At 33.1% G+C, this 27,527-nt stretch overlaps 1 protein-coding gene across 3 annotated transcripts in view; it reads left to right on the top strand.

Moving 5' to 3' along the window:
- The window catches only part of flncb (filamin C, gamma b (actin binding protein 280)), a 61,658-nt gene that overhangs the window by 4,534 nt on the left and 29,597 nt on the right, over positions 1-27,527 (top strand). For all 3 annotated transcript variants that reach the window (XM_051108628.1, XM_051108625.1, XM_051108624.1), the window contains exons 2-7: positions 19,558-19,806; positions 23,285-23,382; positions 25,422-25,572; positions 25,677-25,795; positions 27,130-27,207; positions 27,352-27,514. In XM_051108628.1, the coding sequence (XP_050964585.1) occupies positions 19,558-19,806; positions 23,285-23,382; positions 25,422-25,572; positions 25,677-25,795; positions 27,130-27,207; positions 27,352-27,514 (858 nt within the window). The remainder of the gene's footprint in view (positions 1-19,557; positions 19,807-23,284; positions 23,383-25,421; positions 25,573-25,676; positions 25,796-27,129; positions 27,208-27,351; positions 27,515-27,527) is intronic.

Raw genomic sequence — 27,527 nt, 5'->3', positions numbered from 1 at the left:
ACATTTCACTTTTTTGTTGTAAAAATTAAAATAAATAAATAAATAAATAAAGGTAATTGCAACTTTTCACCTTATAAATCTGCCTTTTTTCCTAGGAATTGAAAGTTTTATATTTTGCAATTCTGCCTTTTTCTTAGAATTGTGGCAAAACAGTCTAAATTATGAGATAAAAACTGAGAATTAGAAGAAAACAGTTTTCTTCCCAAACTTTTAAATGATCATATATTTCAGCATCTCATTTTTTTGTCACTCATTTCTCTAATAACTGTATTTTAGCTTAACATAATCTGTTTCTTATTTATTTATTCATTTTGACAAAATAGAAAGCATTTATTCAAAATAGAAGTCTTTAATATTACTTTTTATTAATTTAACACATCCTTGCTGAATAAAAGTTTTAATTTCTTTCGAAGAAAGAAAGAAAGAAAGAAAAAAATGTACTGACCCTAAACTTTGAACGGCAGTGTATACTGTTACAAAAGATTTCTATTTTAAATAAATGCTGTTATTATTAACCTTTTATTCATCAAAGAATCCTGAAAAAGTATCACAGGTTCCCCAAAAAAATTAAGCAGAACAACTGTTTCCAACATTGAAAATAAATCAGCATATTAGAATGATTTCTGAAGGATCATGTGACACTGAAGACTGGAGTAATGATGTTGAAAATTCAGCTTTGCATCACAGGAATAAATTTAATTTTAAAGTACATTAAAATAGAAAACCACCATTTTAAATGGCAATTTTTCACAATATTGCTGTTTTTTCTGTATTTATAATCAAATAAACACAGCCTTGATGAGCAGAAAAGACTTTAAAACATTAAAAATATTTTTTAAATCTTTTTATATTTAAAGCTGTCAGTCAATGAAATATCTGCTGTAATCATCCCTAAATAAAGATAATTTAATTTGTTTTATTTTTACAACTATTTTATTTATATTAGATATTACTTCTAATTTAATATTTTTATTTATTTTTATATTTATTTTGTTTATTGTTTTTTTTTTTAATTTGTTTAACTTATTGTATTGTTTAATTACATTTAAATTAGTAGCATTATGTTATTGTTAGTCATTCAAAATGTTGTGTTCAACCATTTAAAAATAATCAGACTTTGTGATAAACTGAATAGCAATAAAAAAGTTCAGTTTACCAATAAACAAAATGTTTATGTTTGCAAGACTTAAAATCACATGCACATGATCAGTGGATCTAAGCTCTCTCTGTTTTTCTCTGGAGCGAATGTTCCTGTTCACAAAGTGAAAGGAAGTCCCTATTGAAGTGTTGAATCCCAAAGGGGAAATTTCATTAGATTTAAATTGAAGTCATGGCGTGTTTTCCTGAAGTGCTTTAGTGGCTTTATCAGCACAGTGACTTATCTTTCAAACTCATGCTCTGTTTCTCTGCATGTAACACTTTCCTGGCCCATTAAAGGAGAAGTCCACTTCCAAAATAAAGATTTACAGATAATGTACTCACCCCCTTGTCATCCAAGATGTTCATGTCTTTCTTTCTTCAGTCGTAAATAAGTTATGTTTTTAGCGTTTTTTTTCAGATGGACTGATATGCTGCCCCGATTTTGAACTTCCAAAATGCAGTTTAAATGCGGCTTCAAACGATCCCAAATGGGTTATAAACCCAGATCCCAGCCCAGGAAAAAGGGTCTTATCGATCGAAACGATCAGTTATTTTCATTAAAAAATACAATTTAAATACTTTTTATTCTCAAATGCTCATCTTGCCTTGCTCTCCCTGAACTCTGTGTATTCTGGCTCAAGACAATTAGGGTATGTCGAAAAACTCCAATCGTATTTTCTCCCTCAACTTCAAAAATCATTTCAAAATCATCCTACATCGCTGCAGAAGTACCGACACAGTGAACATGCAAAGCAGATCAAACACCCTTAACAAAAAAGGTAAAATGGCGATATAGGGCGATTTTGAAGTTGAGGGAGAACATGAGATGGGAGTTTTTCGACATACCCGAACTGTCATGACCCGGAAAAAAAATAGTCCAAGCAGAGTGAGACAAGACGAGCGTTTTGCATTAAGAAGTATATAAATTGCATTAATTTTATGAAAATAACTGATCGATATGCTAGATAACACCCTTCTTTCTCGTCTGGGATTGTGCATTTGGGATCGTTTGAAGCCACATTTAAACTGCATTTTGGAAGTTCAAAATTGGGGCACCATATGATTTTCCTCAAAAAACGTAATTTCTTTACGACTGAAGAAAGAAAGAGGGGGTGAGTACATTATATGTGAATCTTTGTTTTGGAAGTGGACTTCTCCTTTAAGCAGAGCTTTCCTCTGAGAAGTAGCAGTCGGTTTTATCGATTCGCCACTCTGCCATTGTTTCTGCTGGACATTGCGTGTTATAATTTTTGGTCGGCTTCCAGAGTTTATCTCCAGATTCAGCTGTGTGTAATCGTTGGCAATGAAAAGAAGGATTTCCATCCAGAATATCCAAGAATCAGGCTTTCTTTCTGTGAACAACAACAAGCAGACATTCTTGCAAACATGGTCTGCCTCCTTCTCTCTCGTGTCCTCCTGCTTTCTGCGTATAACAGCGTCTTTAATTGTTACCATGTGTCAAGGGCTAGTCAGTCCGCTGGAATGTTCAAGCACGGCCAGTGAACACCCCCTACACACACTCACTCCCTCTAGAGATTCGGCATGGACCGCTGTGGTGCCTTCCTCAACTTGCCCCACTCGGTTTATTAATATCTCTAATGATGATGCCGTTTCTGTATTGCAAACGGTTGCGTATCAACGGTTCAGATGGCCCAGGTGCATCCTGGGGAGGCGGATATCAGGTGTTTGTTCGAAACGGTTATTCAACAGCTTTTAGTTCCTTTGTTTGAATGTGAGAAACTCAACATGTGGTGTTAAACAAGGCCAGTGTTTATTTCTAATTATCAATCAGTCTAAATTACAAAAATGAAATCTGAGGTCAAACGCTAACTATTAGAGAATGGATTTAAAGGTTTGGAAAGCTCTGTTCATGACAGCAAAAGGCCTCACGGTATCAGAAGGGTTTAGTGAGGATATCGCTTGACACCCGCTGTGGAATCTTTTGTTACTGTATAAATCCTGCACCGTCCTCGAACTCCAGGAGATCAGAAAATGATGGAAAGCAGACGAGGGAAAAAAGGGCGAGTCGCTTTTGATTATGAATGGGGTGCTGGAAGGCTGTCTGGGGCTTCATCTGTGCTGTAAGTGATATTTGAACCTCTCCGATGTTTTCAGCTGTTCTCGGTGCTGTTTGGATTGAGCTACACACTAGAACATGCTCTTTTGTTTTAATGCGCGTCTGAGATTCAGAATCAACTGGTTGCTCAACTTTAAGAGGTAGTTTGACTAAAAATGAAAATTCTGTCATGATTTAATCATCCTCATGTTGTTCTAAACCCGTATGGCTTTTTACCAAACACACACACACAAACTATTTGTTTTAACTATTCCAAATATTTAATAAATATATTTTGGACACCATAGATGTTCATTGTTTGGGCAAAATCAGTTCAGAAGCAATTTGTGGAAATTTTTTAAAATTGAAAAAAGGTTTGGAATAACGTGGGTGAGTAAATGATGACTTTTTAAAAAAAAATTTAGGTGAAGTGTCCCTTTAATATGTTATATGTGCATTTTTGGGCTAATGCTTTTTTAGAAATAAATTTATATTTTTATTTAACAAGGATGCATTACATTCAAAAGTGGCCATAAATGCATTGTAATTATAAATAAATAAATTGTCATTTCTACAGAGCATTTCTTTTTAAAAACAGTAATTTTGGGGAAATAAAGTTCCACCACAATTTCCACAAAATTATTAAGTAGCAGAACTGTTCTCAACATTGATAAAAGTCAGAAGTAGTCATTCTGAGCGTTTCAAAAAATGAGGTGTTCTTAACATTTAAAATGATAAAGACAACAGTTTTGTGCAGTTTTTTTTAGTTTAATTATTTTATATATATATATTTAGATTTAATTTTATATTTATTACTTGTTTTTATTTTAATTTTACATTATTTTATAAGTAATAATTTAAAATTATAGCATAATTTTAAGTAATAATTTTATTTTAAGTATTATTAATAATTTTGTATAGATTGTTTTGTCTTATTATCTATAATATTTATCATATTTAAAGGACAACTTTGCTTGTTTTCAACCAGCCTTGTATTTATTTTATTTTATTTTATTTTATTTTATTTATTTATTTATTTATTTATTCATTTATTCATTCATTCCTGTTTTATTTTATTTATTTTATTTTATTTTAACCAGTGTTTTATTATTAAAATGTTGGTATTTAATTTAGTTTGTTCAATTTAATTTAATTTAATTTAATTTAATTTAATTTAATTTAATTTAATTTTTTATTTAATTTAATTTAATTTTTTTTTTATTTTATTTTATTTATTTTAACCAGTGTTTTATTATTAAACGGTTGGTAGTATTATAATAATAATCATATTATAATGATTTCTGAAGGATCATGTGACAAAAAAAGTCTGAGTAATGATGCTGAAAATTAAACTTGGCCATCACAGGAATAAATAAAATTCAAAAATATATTTCCATAAAAACAGTTATTTTAAAGTCTAATAATATTTCATAAAAGTACTGTTTATTTTATTTTATTTTATTTTAATTTGTGATTTTTAAAAAAAACTTAAAAAATCACACTGACCCCAAACTTTTGAATGGTAGTGTACTGTATGATCATTATTTGAAATGCAGATTGAAGACTACTGTGTGATATAATATGACTAGAATAAATTACCAAATTAAATATAAAATCTATGAAAGCAACCACATTCCTTCCTGTGATCATATACAGGAGCGTCAGAGACGTGCATGTGTCTTTTAAGACTTCCTGTCAGTTTAATGTTACTCTATCTCTGGAGTAACGGAGCGGCTGTCGGGGTTAGCGGTAGGGTCAGGGGTCAAGATCATGACTGGTTTGCTGATTTGACAGCCATGAGAGTCTCTAACAGGTGTTAAACAACAGCTACGACTCCACTGCCCTCTGAAATCTGTCTTTTTTTAGGCCATGCAACATATTATAAGACTCTGTCAGCTCTTCATGTGTTTTATGCAATCTAAAAAGTCTTTGGCAGGCATAAGGCAGTTCTGTAGTGTGTTATCTTTAAGACTGGGAGTCAGACAGCCCAAGTGCACTCTGGGGTGTTTGGTGTCAGCAGTGTCAGGCACAGAGGGCTGTCAGCGGCGTGATGATGTCATCAGCTGCCTGACCCTAGGTTGCCAGATTGAGTCAGACAAGAAGTCCCTCATCGTCCACATGGTCTAATGTCTTCGCCTTGCTCATTTTCTCCAGCCCACACACAGAAATAGACTGACTAAATCCTGAGGATTAAATAAAGGTTTATAAATGGACAAATGACTAATATCATGATGTAAAGGTATTTTCCTCGAATTAACAGTTTAAGTGATAGCAATAGTGATGCTAGCCTTAGCAAATGGCAAAAATATTTTCCATCCATTTGAATGTGGTTTAAAGGAAAAGGTCTTCATCATTTGAACTTCCCAGAAGGAAACCCAGATGTGAACTTTCTCCGTCATGGAAACTCTGGAAATGGCTTTATCTTCTGTTATCTTGTGAATGGTAGACTTTTAGTGGATTCCATGAGGTGAAACAAGAGTCATTCAGTGGGCTTTTTAAAATGAAGCTTAACAAGGCAGTAAAAAGCCCTTCTGAATGACTTTGACAACTTCATCCTAAGTCTGGACTGTGTCATCAACATAGAAATGACTGAGATATGAACAGCTAATGGTCCATAGGCATGTAACAGGGAGCTGGTTCCTGAAGGAACACAAAGGATTTTGTCTAAGTCTCAAGTGTTTGTCTGTGTTTATGGAAATGTGAACTAAAGTGCTGACAGGCTCGTCTCTTAAGTGCTTTTTAACTCATTCTTTCTCTCAGCACTGCAAAAAATGAGGCGTTTGTAAAACTTTAAATAATGATGACAACAGTTTTGTATGGCTCTTTTTTAGTTGAATTATTTTTAATTATAATTAATTTAATTTTCTATTAATTATTTATTTTTATATAAGCTTTACATCATTTTATATAATTTTTTATTAAAGTATTATCAATGTTTTTGTATTTATTTTCATCTTATTTTCTATAATAATTATACTTAAAGGACAACTTTGCTGTTTTTATTTTATTTTATTTTATTTTATTATTTTATTTTGTGCTGGGCAATGATTATTCACAATTAATTGCATACAAAATAAACATTTTTGTGTACATAGTATATGTGTGTGGACTGTGTATACTTATTATGTATATATAAATACACATACATGCATGTATATATTTAGGAAAACATGTTGTGTTTATATATTAAATATATTTATATATAATATAAATTATAAGAATAGAAATATATAAATGTAAATACATGTAAATATTTTTTATTTTGGATGCGATTAATCGTGCATAATTGTTGCCCAGCACTATTTTATTTTATTTTATTTTATTTATTTATTTTTTTTTTTTTGTCAGCAAAAGTCAGCCGGATGACTCAAAATGCACTTTTTTGCGTCATCCTGCACATTTTTGCTGAGAAATTTTGAGGATATCCGACAAGTTTCGTAGGTATCTTGGAGCAGGTAACATGGAGAAAGAGTACAGTTCATTTTCAAATGCTATCAACAATACCAAGGTGGTTGAAAACCAGGAAAGGTTGTCTTTAATTATTGTAAATGTAAAAAATATATATATTTCTTTACAATTTTATGTTTCATATAATTAGTATTATTTATATATTTATTTTCTATATTTTATTTAATTATAATCATTATTATTAATATAATTTTATACTTATTTTTTGTATTTTAAGTAAACTCAACTATTGGTTATTTTGACCCAGCAGTTCTGGGTAGTTTTATTTAACTGTCATCATTTAAATATGATGATATGTTCAATAAACATCTATTAATAAGTTGAATAAATAATAATTAAATACAAAAACATTTTTATTAATAAATGTTCACCTTTTGATTATTGCTGATGCTTCTAGTAATCCTGTGTCTTGATTTCCAACCTATTTTGGGTTCATTTTAAGCCAGCCATATATTAATTTTTAAACAACAGTTGAGTTAAATAAAACTACCCAGAAGGCTGGGTTAAACACTTAACCCAACCACTGGGTCAAAACAACCCATCCGCTGACTTTGTCCATATTTCAGTGTAAATGCTCATAAAATATCTCAAAATGACATATGCATGTGTGTGCTTGTTTACAGAATTTGTACTGTCTTGTAGTCATACTTTTCTTCGGATGTTCTTTCCTGAGCCCCGAGGTGACGGAGTCTGTCCTAATTCAGGCGCAGTGGAGGGAGACCAGGACAAAGGCTCCAATGTGCCTGTTCTAGATGGAACTTCAACTCTAAAGCTTTGTTGAAGGATTGAGAGGAGGGAGGGTGAATGCATGCTGCAAGCAGACAGTTAGAGTATGTGTGTAGATGTGTGCGTTGGGCCCATGAGGGGGAGGGCAGATCTCTGAACACATCAGTTGTTGGTTTAGGATGCCTGTTAGCAGCTGTGACAGCAGCTGACTGGGTTCACTCAGGAGAGGAGATTGCCTGATTGCTCTGCTTACTATAAACAAAACCACTGTCTTACTAAAAAAGTCACATTCCATTGCACTAAATGAGTCCAACATTGCTTGTATGGTTTTATTTTATTGTTCAGACAGTTTTTGAAATGTTTCATGCATGGTAGCACCTAACAAGTTGAGGAAAAACAAAACGAGAGGGCAAGTGGAAGTTACTATTGTTTCTTTTGCGCTGTGTGAAACACCTCCTCCGGAGTTTAAGTTTGGAGAGGGAAATGCCTTTTGGTTTGGGCCTCCATAGTAATGACAGACTTATTACAGTGTTTTATTACTGGTTTACATTGGAGACAGGCTTTTTTTAAGTCATTTGACTTGAAGAAGAGGAATAACCCTTTCTATATGTACACTTCAAGAGATTGTTCACCCAAAAATGAAAATTCTGTCATTAATTACCCACCCTCTGGTCATTCCAAACCTTTTTATCACCCTACCCTACCTTTTTGAACCAAAGTACACAGACGAAGAATTAACCGTGCATGGTCTTTCCAACATAAATATGTATTGCGTAAAGTCTAGCTAGTGCAAGATGTGCATTTGTATTAAAAAGTATATATATATATATATATATATATATGTATATATATGCATTGAAACTGCAATTTGGACCTTCAATCTATTGGGTCCCATTGAAGTCCACAGGGTTTGTACAAGGTGCTTAAAGTGCTTGAAGTACTTGAATTTGACTTTTTGAAATTTAAGGCCTGGAAAACCCTTCCTATATTCCTGAAGAGGTGCTTGAAAAGTGCTTGAATTATTTAAACGCAATGTATCTATAAAATAAGTGTTTAATTTTTTCAATAAGCACGTATCTTTTCGCTTGATCTTTTTCACGCAATTCAAAAAAACATCATACTTTTTTTTGCTTATTTTGCTTATTTAAGTTAATGTCATAAAATTAGTGAGCTAAGCCAGTACTGATAATAGCTGAAGATGCGACAAAATGGAACAGATGAACCGAATCAATTGAGTTAGTCATTTATGCTGGACACTCCAATTGATTTAAACTCGATTCATTAGCAAAAACCAGATCAAATTAAAAGAGGCATTCATTTTAAAATTTCGACATCGTTTGTAATGATATTTAAAAGCACATAGTTATGGGTGAAACAGAGCAAAATGATTCACTGTTTCGAAGCGCTCCAATCAGATTGTGCATCACGAATCATTTGTTTCAGATCTGGATTTCAAATTGCGTATCACAAATCATTCGATTTAGATTGAGACTTCAAAGCGGGTTCGCAAATCATTTGACTTGAATTAAGACTTCAAATTGTGTATCATGAATCATTTGATTTAGATTAGAATGGGTTTGTAATTCATCTTGAGAATGTTTCAAAGCAAATGATTCAGATCAAATGATTCATGATTTAAAGGGCAGATCTAAATCAAATGATTCGCGATCCATGCTCCGAGTCCTGATTTGAAATTATGGTTTGAGAATCTTTTGCTTTAGATCGGAACTTCGAAGCGTGGATCGAATCATTTGATTCAGATTGTGACTTTGGTGTAGGTTTGCGAATCATTTGATGTAGTTCGGGACATCGAAGTGTGTATGGCGAATCATTTGTTTCAGATCAGGATTTCAGAGCGGTTTCTCAAATCTTTTTTCCTGATTTTTTTCTTACACCGTAGAAAACATTAAACAATTAAGGCTTATTAACACTTATTAAAACAAATAATACTTTGCATATGCTCCCCTTTATTTTTGCCAGTTTATCGTATACTTTTATTTGTCTATTTATCTTTTTTATAATTTGAAAGAGACATTGTTTGACTGAAGTTCTTATAAATCAAAAAAGTAGTGCTTGAAAAATTTTGAAATTTCATTTTACAGTATCTGTACGAAACCCTGAGTCCACTGTATGGATAAAATCCTGGAATATTTTTCTTAAAAACCTTACTTTGTTTGAGAAAGACATGATCATCTTGGATGACATGGGGTGAGTAAATTATCAGGAAATTTTTATTCTGGAAATAAACTAATGCTTTAATGACATTTCTGTCAAATTCTAGTGAAATCTACAGAGCTTGTGGTGAATTTAAAAGTGAACTGGTCCGTCACTTGAGTTGAGAGGATTCGAGAATGCATATATTTTGAGTTTACACGGTGGAAGTGAATGACCTCACAGTGTCTGTGTGACTGATTCCAGGCTGTTTTTGTGCTTTGATCAAATTTTTGCCCCAAAGAGCTGTTTTAAAAGACCATTTTGTTTCATTACACCCTCACAATTTATCCAGCTGTTCTCATGTCTGTGGGATACGTGAGGTCAGCTGTGTGGGTGTTATTCCTATCATCCAGGTTAGATGGGACAAACAGAATGCTGGTCACCAATGTCCTTTTTTGGACTTTCGAAGACACCACCTGCTGCAACACATGTGCTGTATCTCAAGATCTTTATTTTCTTTTGTCTGTTTTTAAGCATAAGTTCTCCTGGATCACTTTCTGACATGCTTCACCGTGAGCTGTGTATTTAGTAAAGCATTCTGGTCAACATGTAGGCGCCATGCCTGACCGTTTTCACAGTTTCCATATCCATGGTGATGTATTAGTGTGTAAAAATGTGTTTATGCGGAAAGGACGTTGATAAATGAACTGCTCTGTCATTGTCCAGACTCCCCGTTTCTGTTGGGTTTTGGCGTTTATTTCTTTTTGACCTCATGGATTCGGGTGGGGGAAGTCAGTTGCTGCTTTACAAACACTCCCAACGGCTGCCGTCTTGCAGCATTTGGCAACTTGGGTTGGGGGTTTCACATCACATTTCATTCTGTACTCTGAAGTAAATTATTAGAAAGGACTGTCAATTAAAGTATCAAGTTTTACATGAAGTCAGGTCAGAATCCATTAGCCTGTTGTATGTTCCTGGAAGCAGTAACAGCTTGTTCTTGTTTTAGGAATAAATGTAATGCAGTGACTTAGATGCTCATGTCTAAGTGACACTTATTGGCTTGTTCTGTAAAAGACGCTTCCTGTCATCACTGGCAGCAGTTGGGTTTCTGATGTAATGTGTGACCACAAAGACAGCAAGTTCTGAAGTCAACTGTGGAAAAACATCAATGTTAAACATGTAGACATTTCGGCACTGCGGTCCCAAGAGTGATGTGAAGTGATCTGAAGTATGGGCTTTTTGTTTACCAGCATACTAATTGTGGTTATGATGTGGGCAGGGACTAGGGAGGATATATATGCTGTTTTATTTTATTTTATTTTATTTATAATTTAATTTTTTATAATTTAATTTTTTACCATTCAAAACAGTTTTTTTTTTTTTTAAATCAGTGAATACTTTTATTTAGCAAGGATACATTAAACTGGTCAAAATTGACAGTAAATACATTTAAAATGTTAGATTTTTTATTTTATATTTCAGTAATCAAAGAATCCTGAAAAGATTATTTCCTCTAAAATATAAATATTGATAATAATAATTAAAAAAAATTCTTAAGAACCAAATCAGCATATAAAACTGATTTCTGAAGGATCATGTGACACTGAGGACTGTAGTAATGAGTAATGATACTGAAAAATCAGCTTTACAAGGAATAAATGACGTTTTAAAGTATTAAAATAGAAAACAGTTATTTTAATTTTTATAGTATTTCGATTATGCTATTCTATTTTATTCTATTCTATTCTATTCTATTCTTTTTTTTAAAAAATAAATGAATACTTTTATGTAGCAAGAATGCATTAAATTGTTTAAAAGTAATGGTAATGACATTAAAAATGTTAAAAAAAAAAAAAAAAAAAAAAAAAAATCATCAATTTAATTAATCTAAGAACCCTGGAAAAAAAATAATCTAAAATATTACTATTGAAAATAATAAAAAGTTTTAGAGAAAATTCAGCTTTACATCACAGGAATGAATTACATTTTTAAATATATTCAAATAGAAAACTATTATTTTAAATGGTAATAATATTTCAATTATTATATTATATATTATATTATATTATATTTATTATATAAAATTATTGTCAAATGTCACTCTTAAAGAGACAGTAACCATACTAACTCTCTCATAAACATTAGATTACAAACAAACATTTCTTTAATTAGTGAAATTTATGTGAACAGTAAGAAACTTCATTATATTCTTAAAAAAAAATAGTAGCCCATCCAACACCATTGACTGCTATAGTGATGAATTGAAACATTTACTTAGTGTTTTAACATGCTTTGTCTGAGAGTATAAGACTTTTTTTCTTGATGTGAACAGATGTTTATGTGCTGTATATGGGCTGAAAGTCAGTTTTGGTACTTTGCCTTTGGGGCTGTCATTCAACTTGAATATTTGCTGGTTGGTGTGTGTGTATGCATGTGTGTGTTTTCTACAGTATCTCTAACACTCTCCCATTGTTCTTTAAAGATCCTGTGGAAAATGTGAGTGTTGATGGCATGTGTCCATTATGCCTCCCCTCTGATTTCCTCCTATCTTTGCCTCTTGGAGAGACAAAGTAATGGAATTATATTTTCCGGTCTCTCTGCAGAACCATGAACTTGACCTCTCTGACAATGGACACATGCTTACATAATGTAATCTGAATATTTGGAGTGTCCACAACTTCAGGATGTGACTTCAGGCTGTTCTGTGTTTTGTGTGCGACTCTTGGAGACAGTCAGATAACAGGAATGCTATCTTTCCACAGCTACTGAGGGAATCCCTGGTCTCTCTCTCTCTTTGTCAAACAGACCTCTGTATATGAACACTGCAGCCAGGCCTTTTGTGTCAAGGCACTATTTAATGTACGTTTGTGCAACTGTCGGCTTTAGCCTTGATAAGGAAGGTATAATTTGTGTTGATAACAAGAGGTTCCAGTTTAAATGAATTCACTTTTTATATTTGTTAAAGGATTAGTTCACCCCAAAATTAAAATGTTAAAATGTACTCACTCTCAGGCTATCCAAGACATAAATGAGTTTGTTTCTTCATGGGAACAGATGTGGAGAAATTTAGCATTACATCACTTGCTCACCAATGTTTTACAAGAAAATACTATTTCAGTATTTCTACTTAAAAATTCCTTGTTTAATTTAATGAGTTGCTTGCTATTTCTTTGTAGTTATTTCTGAAATTTACTAGAAATATCTATGGAAGCCTGTTTCTGCCACTGAAAGCTAACTGTGACTTTTTATCTCACAATTCTTTCAAAAGAATTTTTTTCACCATCGCGATTTTACATCTCCTAATTCTGGCTTTTTTTCTCAGAGCTGCGAGATATAAACGCACAGTTTTGAGTGATAATGTCAACACATAACCTTGCAATTTTCCCTTCAGAATCAGGCTTTATAACTCACAGTTGCGAGTTTATATCTCACAAATTTGAGAAAAAGTCATAATTGTGAGTTTATATCTTCCAATTGTTGTGAAAAAGTCAGAATTGCAAGTTTGTATCCGTAATCTGACTTTATATCTCACAATTATGGCTCTAGAAATCACAATTGTGAGTTTATATCACGCAATTCTGAGAAAAAACTCAGAATTGCGAATTTATATCCTGCAATTGCAGAGAAAAAGTAAGAACTGTAAGTTTATATCCTGCAATTGTGAGAAAAAAGTTGAAATTTACAATTTTATATCTGCAATTCTGACTTTATATCTCTTATCTTAATTCTGGATTCATAATGTGCAATTCTGAGTTTATATCATGCAGTTCTGAGAAAAAGTCAGAATTGCAAAATACAATCTCACCATTGTGAGAAAAGTCAGAATTGCAAATTTCTATTTTGCCATTGTGAGGAAAAAAAGTCAGAATTCAAAAAAAAAAAAAAGTCAGAAAAAAGTCGGTTTAACAAAACAATATTGGCTTTATTACTTGGAATTGCGAGTTTTTATTCCACAATTCTAAGGAAAAAAAAGTCTAAATTGCAAGTTTATATCTGCAATTAATTTGCAGAAAAAAATTACAAGACATAAGCTCACAATTCTGAGAAAAAAAGTCACAGTTGTGAGTTTATATCTCACAATTCTAGCTTTATTACTTGGAATTGCGAGATTACATCTGCAATTCTGACTTTATATCTTGCAATTCTGGGTTTATAATTTGAAACTGCAGGTTTATATCATGCGCAAGTCAAAATTGCAAGATAAAAAGTTGCAATTTGCTTTGTTTATTTTTTATTCAGTGGTGGAAGTGGGCTTGCGAAAATGGCTTCAAATTAAATCCTACACAGAATGTTTTTAGATGGAGTATAGCATGCCACGCTAAAATAGAGTTCCATTTCGAAGAAATCTCTTGAAATTGTGATTTTGCATTTGTATGGGAAGAAACCAGACGCAACCAAAGACAGAATATTGCCTGTGACCAACAGTAAATATTTCATAATGAAGAAGAATTAAACATGACTCAAAAGTGTGCGTGTGGCCGACCTGCTTAATGTCTGTCAGGCTCCTATGAGTACTGTTTATAACTCAGATCTCCACTCTAATATTTATGTCATGTGTTTTGCTGCATTTGCTCTCCTTTCAAGTCCTCCAGGACTTTCAGTTTGTAACTGTGTGTATGTGCGTGTCTAATCAGTGTTTTATTTTACTGTACTGTAGAGCCAAGCTGCATTGTGTTATATGGCTTTGAGGGAATAATAGGAAAACAATGACTGCATTTTGTGCCTTTGAACCTTTAATTACTGTTTGCTCAGTGCATACATATTTTTTTCCATTTATTTATACAGCTCATTTTTAATTTCGCAACTCTTGTTTATTCTCCTGTTTGATTGATTTGTTTGTCTTTACAGTTTGTGAAACAAAACCTCATTTATTATACATTCCCTCTTAAAGCAATGTGTGTGTGTGTGTGTGTGTGTGTATGCTGGTGTGGGTGTAGGTTGCATATTTCCTGAGGCAGAATGTCTCTTCCACACAGAGGCCATTGTCTCTGTCTTTTCTGTCCTAGTGACCATGGCAAAATTTCTATCTCTTCCAAGGAGACTGCAATGTTTGTTTGGGCTCTCCATGCAACAGCTGACATTCACCTGATGCATCTGAGCCGGAGAAATGTCTGACGGTGCCACTGGCAGATGTTCAGATAATTCAAAGGGCAACACGAAATGACAGATCTTATTAGAAACGGTGAAAATCACAATCAGTGCAAAAGAAAATGCAGTAAGATTTGGTAAAAGTATTCCAATTCCAATTCACTGACTGCATTCGAGCATGCAAAATGCATTAAGCACAAATTTGTAAACGGTTTGGTGCGTTTCATAATTCCCTTATTGAATCGGTTGCTAAAACAACCTAAGCACTGCATGCAAATAGCATTATCGGCCAGCGTGAATTCCTCCTTTGAAGAATGTCCAAGCAATGACAATATGCTGTTCATCAGCGAAATGAAGCAATTGCTGTTAGTTGAAAAGAGCGGCAGTCGCCAACAGCTGGATTCAAGATGAACACATCTGCGCTCGCTGCAGTAACGCCATTACATGTGTTTTCCCCTCTCGCTTTTGCCAACAGTGGCTTATAAAATGCTTCCAGCATCTGTTTCATTATTTTTATCTCGTCTTGTTGGTGGAGTTCAGCGCTGGGAGGATGTGAATGATCCAGACTGGCTTTAATCAGGGTTAGGAGAGTGTCTCATTACTCACAGAACCTTTTGGTAGAGATATGATACTTTCACACATTGGATTGAGCTTGTGAAGCACTACAGCAAGTATGCTTATTATGAGACGTGCTAAAGCAAGCATCATTTATGATTTTGTTATTTCTTTGTAATTACAGAATTTGAAAATATTTAGGATTATTTAAATAACATTACAGTATGTAGTAATGTTTTGATTAAGATTTAGGTTTCATATTCTCATTTAATTTTAGTTTTTTTTTTGGTAATTTTAGGTGCTTGTCATTTTTATTAATTGTTTAAAATCTTTAATATTAATATTTAAATAATTAATTTAAATATAATTTAAATAATATTTAAATATAATTAAATTCACTACTGTTTTATTCAGTTTTAGTTTTAGTAATTTTTGTACTTCAACCTAAACTTATTTTATTTCAATTAGTTTTTTTTTTTTTTTTTTTTTTTAATTTGATTTAATTTAATTTAATTAATTAATTTTTTTTGTTTGTTTTTAATAGGAGTTTGTTGTTATGTTCTCAGTTGTCATTTTAGTTTCAGTTTTGTTTGGGTAAGTTTATGTGCTTGTCATTTTTATTTATTTAAAATAATTTAAATTTTATTCAGTTTTAGTGTTGGTAGTTTTAATACTTCAACCTAAAATTAGTTTATTATTATTAGTATTAGTATTATTAGTTGTTATTTTATTTTATTTTATTTTATTTTATTTAATTTTATAATAATATTGTAGTATTTATTAATATTTTGAATAAGATTTAGTTTTTATATTTTTTTGTTTCATTTTAATTTTAGTTTGTTTTGGTAATTTTATGTGCTTGCCATTTTTAATTTTTTAAATATTTAATATTAAATATTTAAATAATTGTAAAACTTTAAATTCATATTCTTAGCTTTGATTCAATTTTGATTCAACTTCAATTTTATTTAGATTTAGTTTTAGTAATTTTAGTACTTCAACTTAAACTTGTTTTATTTTTAGTAAGTTGCCAAGGCAAAATTTCACATTTTTATTTTTTACATCCAATTTTTATTTTATTTTATTTTATTTTATTTCAGTATTATAGAATGCAATAATATTTTGAATAAGATTAAGGTTTTATATTTTCAGCTATCATTTTATTATTATTATTTTTTTTTATTTTATGTGCTTGTCATTTTTATTTAATTTTTTTAAATATTTAGCTATAAATATTTAAATAATTATAAAGCTTTAATTCATGTTTAATTTTATTCAGTTTAGGTTTATTTTATTAATATTTTGCAAAAGGTTTAGTTTTTATATATTCAGTTTTTATTTTAATTTTAGTTTGGTTTGGTAATTTTATGTGCTTGTCATTTTTATTGAATTTTTTAAATATTTAATGTCAAATATTTAAATAATGGTAAAGCTTTAATTCATATTCTAAGCTTTTTAGATTTCACATTTTGTTTTATTTTTAAGGTTTAGTTTTAGCTAAACCTGTTTTAATCTCATCTAGCGATAAAAGTGATGTAACATTTGTGGTTTCAAGCATTTTAGTGAAATTTTCTCTTCAAAACCATCATAAAAACTAAATAGTAATGGGCCAACAAACTGTCACCTCATTTTGGAGTGAGACAAATGAGAAAGCGCTTCTGGTTGTTCTCTAAATTACCCCCACTCTCCATAAGCTATCCCTTCCTTTCTCACTGTCCTAAATGGTCTTTTCCCAGGCTCTGATCCCATATTTGTTTTCCTGCCCATTATGTGGTGGTGCTGTACCCTAGCGGGCTGGAATTCCTGGCCCATATCATCAGCCATTCCTCAAAAAGGGTTCATTTACAGCCACTGCGCTTCATGTCGTCGGAAGGAAACACTTAGTTCTGATGTCTTTCATTAAGTGTGTTTGAATCCAGCTGTATGTCGGGCAATGTGTTTTATCTTCAGACGTTTGTGTTTTGTTGTGGCACACATTGCTGGGTCTCCTCAGAATGCTCATATTCTCTCTTACTATACTTTCTTAACGGCACATATCCAGAACATCGCCAAATACTTTCTCCCCGTCTGTTTCTTTTGAGCACATAAATGTCTGGATGCATTCCTCTTTAAGCATCTAGAGCTCCTAGGAACCCAAAAACATTAAACCCCGTTCTTGAGAAGGAGTCGCAGTGAGCGTATCACTCTGTCCTCGCCAAACGTACGAGAAAATCTCTGAAGTCGTATTTCAAAGAGCAGTGAAGAATTCGATCTGGAGCTCGTTTGATTATGGCGAGGCAAAAATGAGAGAGAAAAACAGAAACTGACCTGGCAGTATTATTTGATTGGAGATATTGGATTACGGCCAGACCGCTGCGCACATTGCAGCGTTTAGTGTAGACAGCTCCGCTGGGGGTTGAAACAAAGTGTAGTCAGATTCAGCCAGCGTCCCGATTAAGTTTCATCTGTGTGTGTGTTTTATTTAAACTGACCTCATTCCACAGATCCAGGGTTAAATGACATCAGCCTTTGGCATTTGGTCAGAGGCTTAGTAGTGTCCATCTTGATTCATATTCCATGCTGTAGTCCAGAGTCTTTTGAGTGAAGCAGAGCAGTTTAGGGAAAGACTAAAAAGTGCATGTCACACTTTCTATAAATAACTGGCTATAAAATAAGTCTAGAAACCTATTAGGTGTGCATCCTTTTGCCCACATTTGGGAGCGAATATCATATTTCTGAACACAGTTTAATACCTTGATTTATATTATTTTTGACTTCAATTACTAATGTTAGTAATTGTAATTAATAATCTGTTTAATTAATATAATTAAATTATCAGTTTATTTTATTATTATTTATTTTTATATTATTTTTTAATGCTATTTTAATTGTGTATTAGATACATAACATTTATGAACTGTTTTACCCACATTTGGGACCAAATATTATATTTCTGAACACAGTTTAAAACCTCAATTTATGTTGTTTTTGTCTTTAATTATTAATTTTAAAAATTGTGGTTAATAATTTATTTAATGAATATAATTAAATTATTTGTTTATTTTATTATTGTTTATTTTTTATTTATTTAAAAAAAATGTAAATGCAATTTTAATTTTATATTAGATACGTAACATTTATAAACCCTTTTACCCACATTTGGGGCCGAATATTATATTTCTAAACACTTTTTAATACCTTGATTTATGATAGTTTTGTCTTTAATTATACATTTTAATATCTGTAATTAATAATATATTTAATGAATATAATTAAATGATCTGGTTATTTTATTATTATTTATTTTAATATTATTTTCTGTTATTTTTAGCATGCTATTTGAATTTTATATTAGATTCATAACATTTATAAACCCTTTTACCCACATTTGGGACCAAGTATTATATTTCTGAACGCTATTTAATACCTCAATTTATGTTATTTTTGTCTTTAATTTTTTATTTTAATAATTGTATCAGTTTGTTTTATTTTTATTTATTTTTACATTATTTTTTATTATTTTTTCACATGCCATTTTAAATTTTATATTAGATCAATTCAATATCAATATCAATTTATGTTATTTTTGTCTTTAATTATTAATTTTAATAATTGTAATTAATAATATATTTAATTAATATAATACACTTAACAGTTTATTTTATTATTATTTATTATTACATTATTTTTATTATTTTTTACATGCTATTTTGACTTATAGTAGATACACAGGGCTTGAATTGGGAACATGGGATTTGTGTCTTTACTACATTGTAATTACATAGTAATGGGACACAAATACGTACCCTATGTAAAAGTGTAAACTCTGAGTGAATTAATGTGTACTACATGTCTCATAGTATGTGTTTTAGTAAGCCTTAAGATTCGTGTCGAGAGAGTTTGTCCTTGCTGTTTATTTGTGCACATTTAAACCTGTGAAAGCTATCAACACAGCAGGCGAACGGAACAAACAGCGTGCTGCGAATCTCTCTGAATAAACAAAAAATGGCACAATCATGACTCAAAAACAACACGCAATGCTGAAAAATAAACACAGGTGTTGTCATTATTTCAAGCAAGGTAGATTAGGGACAGGATGTTAGCGCTGTATCCTAAGCTCATATTTGGATTAAAAACATTTTCTTTTCTAGCATATGTTGACATGACTGATCCCCACTTCTGATCTTCATCCTAAACTAATATATGTTCACAGTAGCACCACAAGAGTAATAAAAACCAACCTCAGAGTGTTTAATGGTCTCCCAAGCCATGAACTGAACCTCTCAGATCAGTTTTCTGCTCGTTGTCTTTTATGATTCCCAGTATCTCCACAAAAGGTGCTTCAACATTCACGTGTGGAATAGAGCAAATCTTTCTCTTTCTCTTTGCAGATAGTAAAGCTATAGTGGACGGCAACCTAAAACTGATCCTGGGGCTCATATGGACCCTCATCCTGCACTACTCCATTTCCATGCCCATGTGGGAGGATGAGGATGACGAAGATGCCAGGAAGCTGACGCCCAAACAGCGCCTTCTGGGCTGGATCCAGAACAAGGTCCCCCAGCTGCCCATCAACAACTTCCACAGGGACTGGAGAGATGGCAAAGCCCTCGGTGCCTTGGTGGATAATTGCGCACCTGGTGAGCAGAATTCTGTGGTTTATGACCACTTGGTGACAAATGTGTCATGCTACATTAATCACATGTGGAAAACGTAGTTTGTTAAGTATCGGGGAGATGTCAGCAATCATGCAGAATCTGCTTTGCCTTAAGATGGGAAGATGCTTTGATAATTACAGCATATGATCTCACTGTGGAAAGAGCAGAGTCAAGAAAAGAAGAGAACAATTGCTGACCGCAAAACAAGTAATCACTGCTTTCCAAAACGTGATTCATAAATCGAATGCCTCTGGATAGGTTTGGACTTACACTAGTGGAAAATCCAGAACTGTATGCAGTTCAGAGAGAGTTTAATGGACGGGTCAAGTCCAAGTTCATTTGAAAGTGTGCGTGTCCATCCTTGTCATCTCTGTAATCAAAGCAGCCACTGAGGCCTTGTGAATGTTTTCAGCGTTCAGGACTTGGCCATAAAACCTTTGGGAAATGAGTTGATGAGGTTACCTAGAACATGTTCTTGGATCAACAGCTTTCCAATCAAATAATTAGGAATTTGAGCTTGAGCAACTTTAATTTTTTATCTGATTTCATCTATGCTTAATGGTTAGCAGTAAGGTTTCAGATAGGAGCAAGATGGAGTTGATCCAGGAATACATCCTGCTTAATAAATCACACTGAAATGAAAGTAGCAACATATGTTTTCTTCCATATGTGACCCTGGACCACAAAACCAATCTGAAGTAGCATGTGTGTATTTGTAGCAATAGCCAAAAATGATTGATTTTCTTTTATGCCAAAAATCATTAGGATATTAAGTAAAGATCATGTTCCATGAAGATATTTTGTACATTTTCTAACATAAATATATCAAAACTTAGTAATATGCATTGCTAAGAACTTTAAAGGTGAATTTCTCAACTTTTTGATTTTTTTGCACCCTCAGGTTCCAGATTTTCAAATATTGTCCTATCCTAACAAACCATACGTCAATGGAAAGCTTATTTATTTAGCTTTCAGATAATGTATACAATCCAATTTCCAAAAATTGACCCTTATGACTGGTTTTGTGGTCCAGAGTCATAGTAATGCAATGAAACACACACAAATCGTTCACAGTAAGACAAATAGCATGCGTTTAGAAAACAGAATTAGTACTAAAAGCCTCGATTTGTCTTTTGTTAAAACATTAGCATGTGTTGAAATGTTTTCATCTTCTGACAGGACATTTTGAGATGTGTTTAGAAGACTTCAACATGTTTGACAAACACAAACAACAGTTTCATTGTCCTTTAGACAGCCTAGTGAAGAGAGAACAGGTGTGAACATGGTGGTGGGTGGAAAGCAGCTGTACACTCTTATTTTAGGGTTCATTTCACACCCAAACACATTGGGCCACAACTAAATGGGATAGTTCACCCAAAAGTCAAAATTCTGTCATTAATATCTCACTCTTGTGTCGTTTCCAAACACATAAGAGCTTCGTACATCTTCGGAACACAAATTAAGACATTTGTGATGAAATCCAAAAGCTTTCTGACCCTGCATAGACCGCAATGCAACTGCCATGTTCAAGGTCCAGAAAGTAGTAAGGACATTTATAAAATAGTCCATGGTCTTACGGGTTTAGAATGACATGAAGGTGAGCAATTAAAGACAGAATTGTCAAAAACAGATTGTAATTTTGAGACATTTCAACTGATTCATCAGTGGAAATGGTTTAGGTGGTGACTGAAAGACCTGCTATACTATAGTTTGTTGGTTCGAGTCCAGCAAGCGGGTGATACACAAACTATCGCCACTGAGTTATAAAATAGGCTTTGGATAAAAAAACTGCTATCAGATTGCTTCACTACTGTATTATTCCTTCTGTGCTGACAAACTGACACTGCCATAAAACACAGCCTTTGAAAAGGCAGAATTTACATTTTACTCCTGAGGAGAAGCAATGCAAGAGGTGAAAGATACGATATCTTTGCATGTTTCAGGTTTGTGTGAGTTTGTTGGCTCAGCTGCTAATGAGCCCCTGGTCTCTGCTGTAACTGAATGGAAAGTGTCAGAAGCTAAGACAGCAAACATGCTTAAGTGAAAACACATGCTGCTATATGCATTTCCTGCCAACATGCACTTTATTATATTTTTCCCCATGTGCATGTGTGGAAAAGCATCCATTAGCAGGAGCAAAGCCAGAAAAGTTATTTATTCCAGTATTTCAGCATCTGTGTGTTTATTACACTATGTTAAAACCCCTTATATTTCTCTTTATTTACATTTTATTTGAATTAATTTTTAGAAAAAAAGTTTTAAACTTTATATTTGTGATCCTGGACCACAAAACCTGTCTTACGTAGCATGGGTATATTTTTCTTTCATGCCAAAAATCATTAGGATATTAAGTAAAGATTATGTTCCATGAAGTTATTTAGTAAATTTCCTACCGTAAATATATCAAAACTTAATTTTTGATTAGTATGCATTGCTAAGAACTTAATTTGGGCATCTTTAAAGGTGATTTTCTCAGCGTTTTTTTTTGTTTTTTTGCACCCTCAGATTTCTGATTTTCAAATATTGTACTATCCTAACAAACCATACATCAGTGGAAAGCCTATTTATTTAGTTTTCAGATGATGCGTGAATCTCAATTTTAAAAAGTTGACCATTCTGACTGGTTTTGTGGTCCAGAGTCACATTTTAAAATTGTTCATTGACTGTATGATACATTTTTTTCCTCATTTGATTTAGGTTGTATGATTTAATAATGGAAAGTGAACTGTACTTGATAAGCCTCTAGCTATTTAAACTATGATTTCCTCAAAAAACAACTGCATACGGACTGTGTCAGTGGCCACATTCACACTTTGTTTACCCCCCTGTCGTTTCCTCCATCTAATTTGTTTTCCGCTATTAATGGTGGTTATGTTACTCTCCTACCACCATCTTGGATCTTCCGGGAACTGTAAATACCACTCTTGGCTAGTTTAAATGCATTAAAATCTAAAATTAAAGGTCAGTGTTCACAGTAGGACAGTGCCTGTTATAGGCACTCACTGTCCAACCCAAGTATGAGGCAGCTGTGCTGGAGAATCTTGGAAAACAATCCTAGATCTGATATTAACGTTTTTGGCAGTTGTTGAGGAATCTTGTGGTTTTAAGGCTCTCTGGTTCCATTTGAACTAAACACCTCTTGCTCTTTGAGTGTAATCCAGCATATAATAACAGTTTTACTCCAGACGGGACTGGTGTGTGTTCGCTTCAGGGAAGCGTTCAGTGCTACGAGCCTGACCGCGCTTATTAAAGGTTGGAAAAAAGGTTGAATTGACGGGAAACGGTTCATTTGAGAGCATTTAAGGTCAAGCTAAACTGAAGAACATGGATTAATAGATCCTCGCTCTGGAACAGTGGTTCTGCAGCCCAAGATAAAGCTCAGATCTGGCTCTTCTCGGTTCGTCTATGCAAGATGGCGGTGTATATCAGTCTGCTAACTCTATCTTTGTCTTCATCTAAGGCCTGTGTCCTGACTGGGAGACATGGGACCCGAGTCAGCCAGTGGAGAATGCAAGAGAAGCCATGCAACAAGCCGACGATTGGCTCGGTGTGCCTCAGGTAATAAGAAGCAATCATATTTATTAGGACTCATGCCATGTAGCCTGATTTGGGTTTGTTTTCTTTTTCAGCAGAGCAAGACTGGCTGTTTTGTAGGCCAGTATTGACTTTAAGAAGTAGCTTTTAGCTACTGAAATTATATTATGACCTCATTATTCTGAACGATCCAGAAGAGTCAGAGAGTGTAAAGGAATCTGGGGCGTTGTTCACACAGACTGTACTAATGAGTGTTTTGGCAATATCGAACACTAAACTGCTTAGATTTTGTAGTCTCAACAGCAAAAAATGTTTCTAGGTGGTCTGAAATCTGATTAAAAAATTTCAGGTGTAACTCAAAGTTCACCTCTTTCATCATTATTTATATTGTGTTGGGTTTAATTGTATTTTTTTTTTCTAAACTGTATCCTTGCCATCTAAATACCTTAAATGTTTGAAATGTATTTCATTCATTCAAACATTTTTATTCATACTTCAAATGTGAGGTGCATGTAACATCATGATTCACATTAGTTTCTATACATGAGAATTATTACTTTTTTCAGCATAGAGGCCTTAAATTGATCAAAGCAACAGTAAAGCCTTTTATAATGCTACAAAAAGAAATTTCACCTAAATGCTGTTCTTTTTATTCATTGAAGAATTGTAAAAATATACATTACAGTTTTCGCGAAAATATTAAACATCTGTTTTCAACATTTATAATAATAAGAAATGTTTATGTACTATATATACTTTATATTATTACAGAAGTTACATTAGCATATTAGAATGATTTCTAAAGGATCAGATGCTAAAAATTCAGCTTTGACATTACAGAAATAAATTACATTTTGAAGTATAGCAAACTGTAATATTTCACAGTATTACTGCTTTTAATGTATTTTTGGTTTAATAAATGTAGTCTCAGTGAGCAAACTAGTGCATAGGTAGTGCATATGAGATATTTACTGCACTGTCAGGATCAGATACAGCAGAAACTGGAAGAAACAGATCTATTTTTATTAGGGGTCTACCGATATTAATGGATATCGGTATTGTACATTTTAAAAGCATTTAAAGAAAGCTTTTGTCAAAGCCCTTGTTATTCCTAATTTTAACATTTAATTTAAATTTTTACACCAGACAGTATATATATATATCGGTTCAAAATATCAGTTGTCAGTCTACTTGATCTTTAATAATTTGTATCGGTATCGGCATGGAAAAACACGTATCGGTTGACCCCTAATTTTTATTGCTTACCAAATGACGGTACAGACAGTCGGTTCTCAAGATCAGTTTTGAAAGCCTTAGTAAACTTGCCATGCAGAAATATTTGAAACTTATTTTTAAAGAATACAGTACAATACAAATTTGTGTTTGAGTAATTGAGATAAATTAAGAGTCCATGTCTATTAAGAGAAAACAATAGGTCATTAAATGCTTTGGTGTAGACTATCACTGCAGCAGGAGAGGATAAATTATGGGTTTTAATAACAAGGTGCATATTTCTTTTCACGTCCCTGTTGGTCTCTCGTTCAGTCTCCACTTCTGTCTTTCTGCTGTGTTAAATACCATTTAGATCTATTTGCAGTTAGCTCTTAACCTTCCAGCCTAGCGTTAAATATAGCAGGACACTTAACTAGCAGGACATGAAAGACGGGACTGAGAGGAGAGGAGAGACAGAAAATATTTTCCACAGCTTTAAAAACAATAAGTGCACTTCACCAGTTTTGTGCCTTAGACCATGACAGAATAGAGTTGTGTTTATATCTGACGATCGATTCTGCCAGTAACAGTACTAGAAGAAAATGTCAAATAAAGTCAGTGAGATGTGGTTCTTCATCTATATCCTGTTCTTGAGGGCTTTCACAGGTCAATGTTCCCTCTGTCAGTTGTTTTTGATGAGGAAGACATCTACAATGTGTTAACAAGTTGCCCCAAGAGCTGGATTGAGAAATATTGCTCTAATGGCATCCAGAAATCAGGATTGAGTTCAGAGATCAGCCACTATATATCATGTATCTTCTGACCTCTAATTTTGCACTTTGTCTATCCAGGTGATTGCTCCAGAGGAGATTGTGGATCCTAATGTGGACGAGCACTCGGTGATGACCTACCTGTCTCAGTTCCCTAAAGCCAAACTCAAGCCTGGTGCCCCACTGCGATCTAAAACCCTGCACCCCAAAAGAGCCAAGGCCTACGGCCCAGGTGAGACTCACAGATGATGATGTTAACACTTCTGAATGACACACAGTGATTATGCAATACAACTTTTACTGTACCTCAACTCAAACCTCTACATCTTTCGGTAGGTATTGAGCCCAGAGGTAACGTCGTGTTGAGGCCAGCTGAGTTTGTGGTGGAGACTGTGGAGGCCGGGCTTGGAGAGGTGCTGGTGTACATCGAGGATCCAGAGGGCCACACAGAAGAGGTCATCTTCTAACTCATTAAACTTCTTTCATTGTCAAAATAAGGGATAGATGTCATTAGTTGGTCAGCCTTATGTCGTTCCACTTGTAAGACCTTCATCTTCGGAACACAAATGAAGATATTTTTGCTGAAATCTGAGAGCTTTGTGACCCTGCATGGACAGCAATGGAATTGACATGTTCAGGGAACAGAAAGGTAGTAAGGACATCATTAAAATAGTTGACAAGTTGACAAGTGTACCACATATCCTTACTAGGTGTCCTTACTACCTTTTTAGTGCACTAAATAAAAATAAAATAAATAAAACTATATTTCATACAGTTTAAGTTCATACCTTTTTATCTGTTCACTAAGTAAACACACTAATTATTTCATTGTTTTATTTTTTTAAGATTATAATGTGTTTACAATGAAATTTAAAAAATTATAAATTCTATTTTGCTAATTAATCTAATATGATTTGTGACCCTGGACCACAAAACCAGTTTTAAGTAGCATGGGTTTATTTGTAGCAATAGCCAAAAATACATTGTATGGGTCAAAATTATTGATTTTTCTTTTATGCCAAAAATCATTAGGATAGTAAGTAAAGATCATAATCCATTGAGATATTTAGTAAATTTCCAACCATAAATATATAAAAACTATAAATACCATAAATATATGCATTGCTAAGAACTTCATTTGGACAACTTTAAAGGCTTTAAAATTTTCTCAGTATTTAGATTTTTTTCCACCCTCAGATTCCAGATATTTAAATAGTTGTATCTCAGTCAAATATTGTCCTATCATAACAAACCACACATCAATGGAAAGCTCATTCATTAATCTTTCAGGTGATATATGTGAACCTGGACCACAAAACCAGTCATGAGGGTAAATTTTTTTAGGATTATACATCATCTTTGTTATGATTGGACAACATTTGGCTGAGATATAACTATTTGAATATTTGGAATCTGAGGGTGCAAAAAAATCAAAATATTGAGAAAATCACCTTTAAAGTTGTCTAAATGTCCAAAAATTAAGTTTTGATATATTTACGTTAAATTTACAAAATATCTTCATGGAACATGATCTTTACCTAATATCCTAATGATTTTTGGCATAAAAGAAAAATTTGATCATTTTGACCCATACAGTGTATTTTTGGCTATTGCTACAAACATACCCGAGCTACTTATGGTATATTTCTGTTGTTGTTTTTTTTTGCTTATTTTTGAATGAGGATAAGATACTTCAGCCTTATTAATAGGGCTGCCGACATACACAAGAAAATAAAACTGTCTTAACAACTAACTGGTGAATGTCTTACTAATATGTCCTATTTCACAGGCCAGAGTAATTCCCAACAATGACAGGAACAGGAGCTACTCTGTTGTCTATGTCCCAAAAGTGGAAGGTCTGCATAAGGTACCAATATAATAATATTCTATGCACAGTGGCTTTTGTTGTCATTTTGCTGTCGTATTTTCAAGATTTATGCATTTTCAGGTCTTAGCAAGGAGCAGTTTTGTGAGGTTTGCAACTGAGGGATATTTCTTTTTTTTTCTTCAGGTGAAGGTGTTGTTTGCTGGACAGGACATTGACAGGAGCCCCTTCATGGTTAATGTGTCTAAAGCACTGGGAGACCCGAACAAGGTGCAGGCCCGTGGGCCAGGTTTGGAACCGGTGGGCAATGTGGCCAATAAACCTACTTATTTTGACATCTACACAGCAGGTAATGTCAGGGA

Source organism: Labeo rohita, chromosome 4 (genome assembly GCF_022985175.1).
Source record: "Labeo rohita strain BAU-BD-2019 chromosome 4, IGBB_LRoh.1.0, whole genome shotgun sequence".
Taxonomy (NCBI): Eukaryota; Metazoa; Chordata; class Actinopteri; order Cypriniformes; family Cyprinidae; genus Labeo; species Labeo rohita.
The sequence above is the reverse complement of the archived record's forward strand: the minus strand, read 5'-3'. Positions and strand labels throughout refer to the sequence as shown.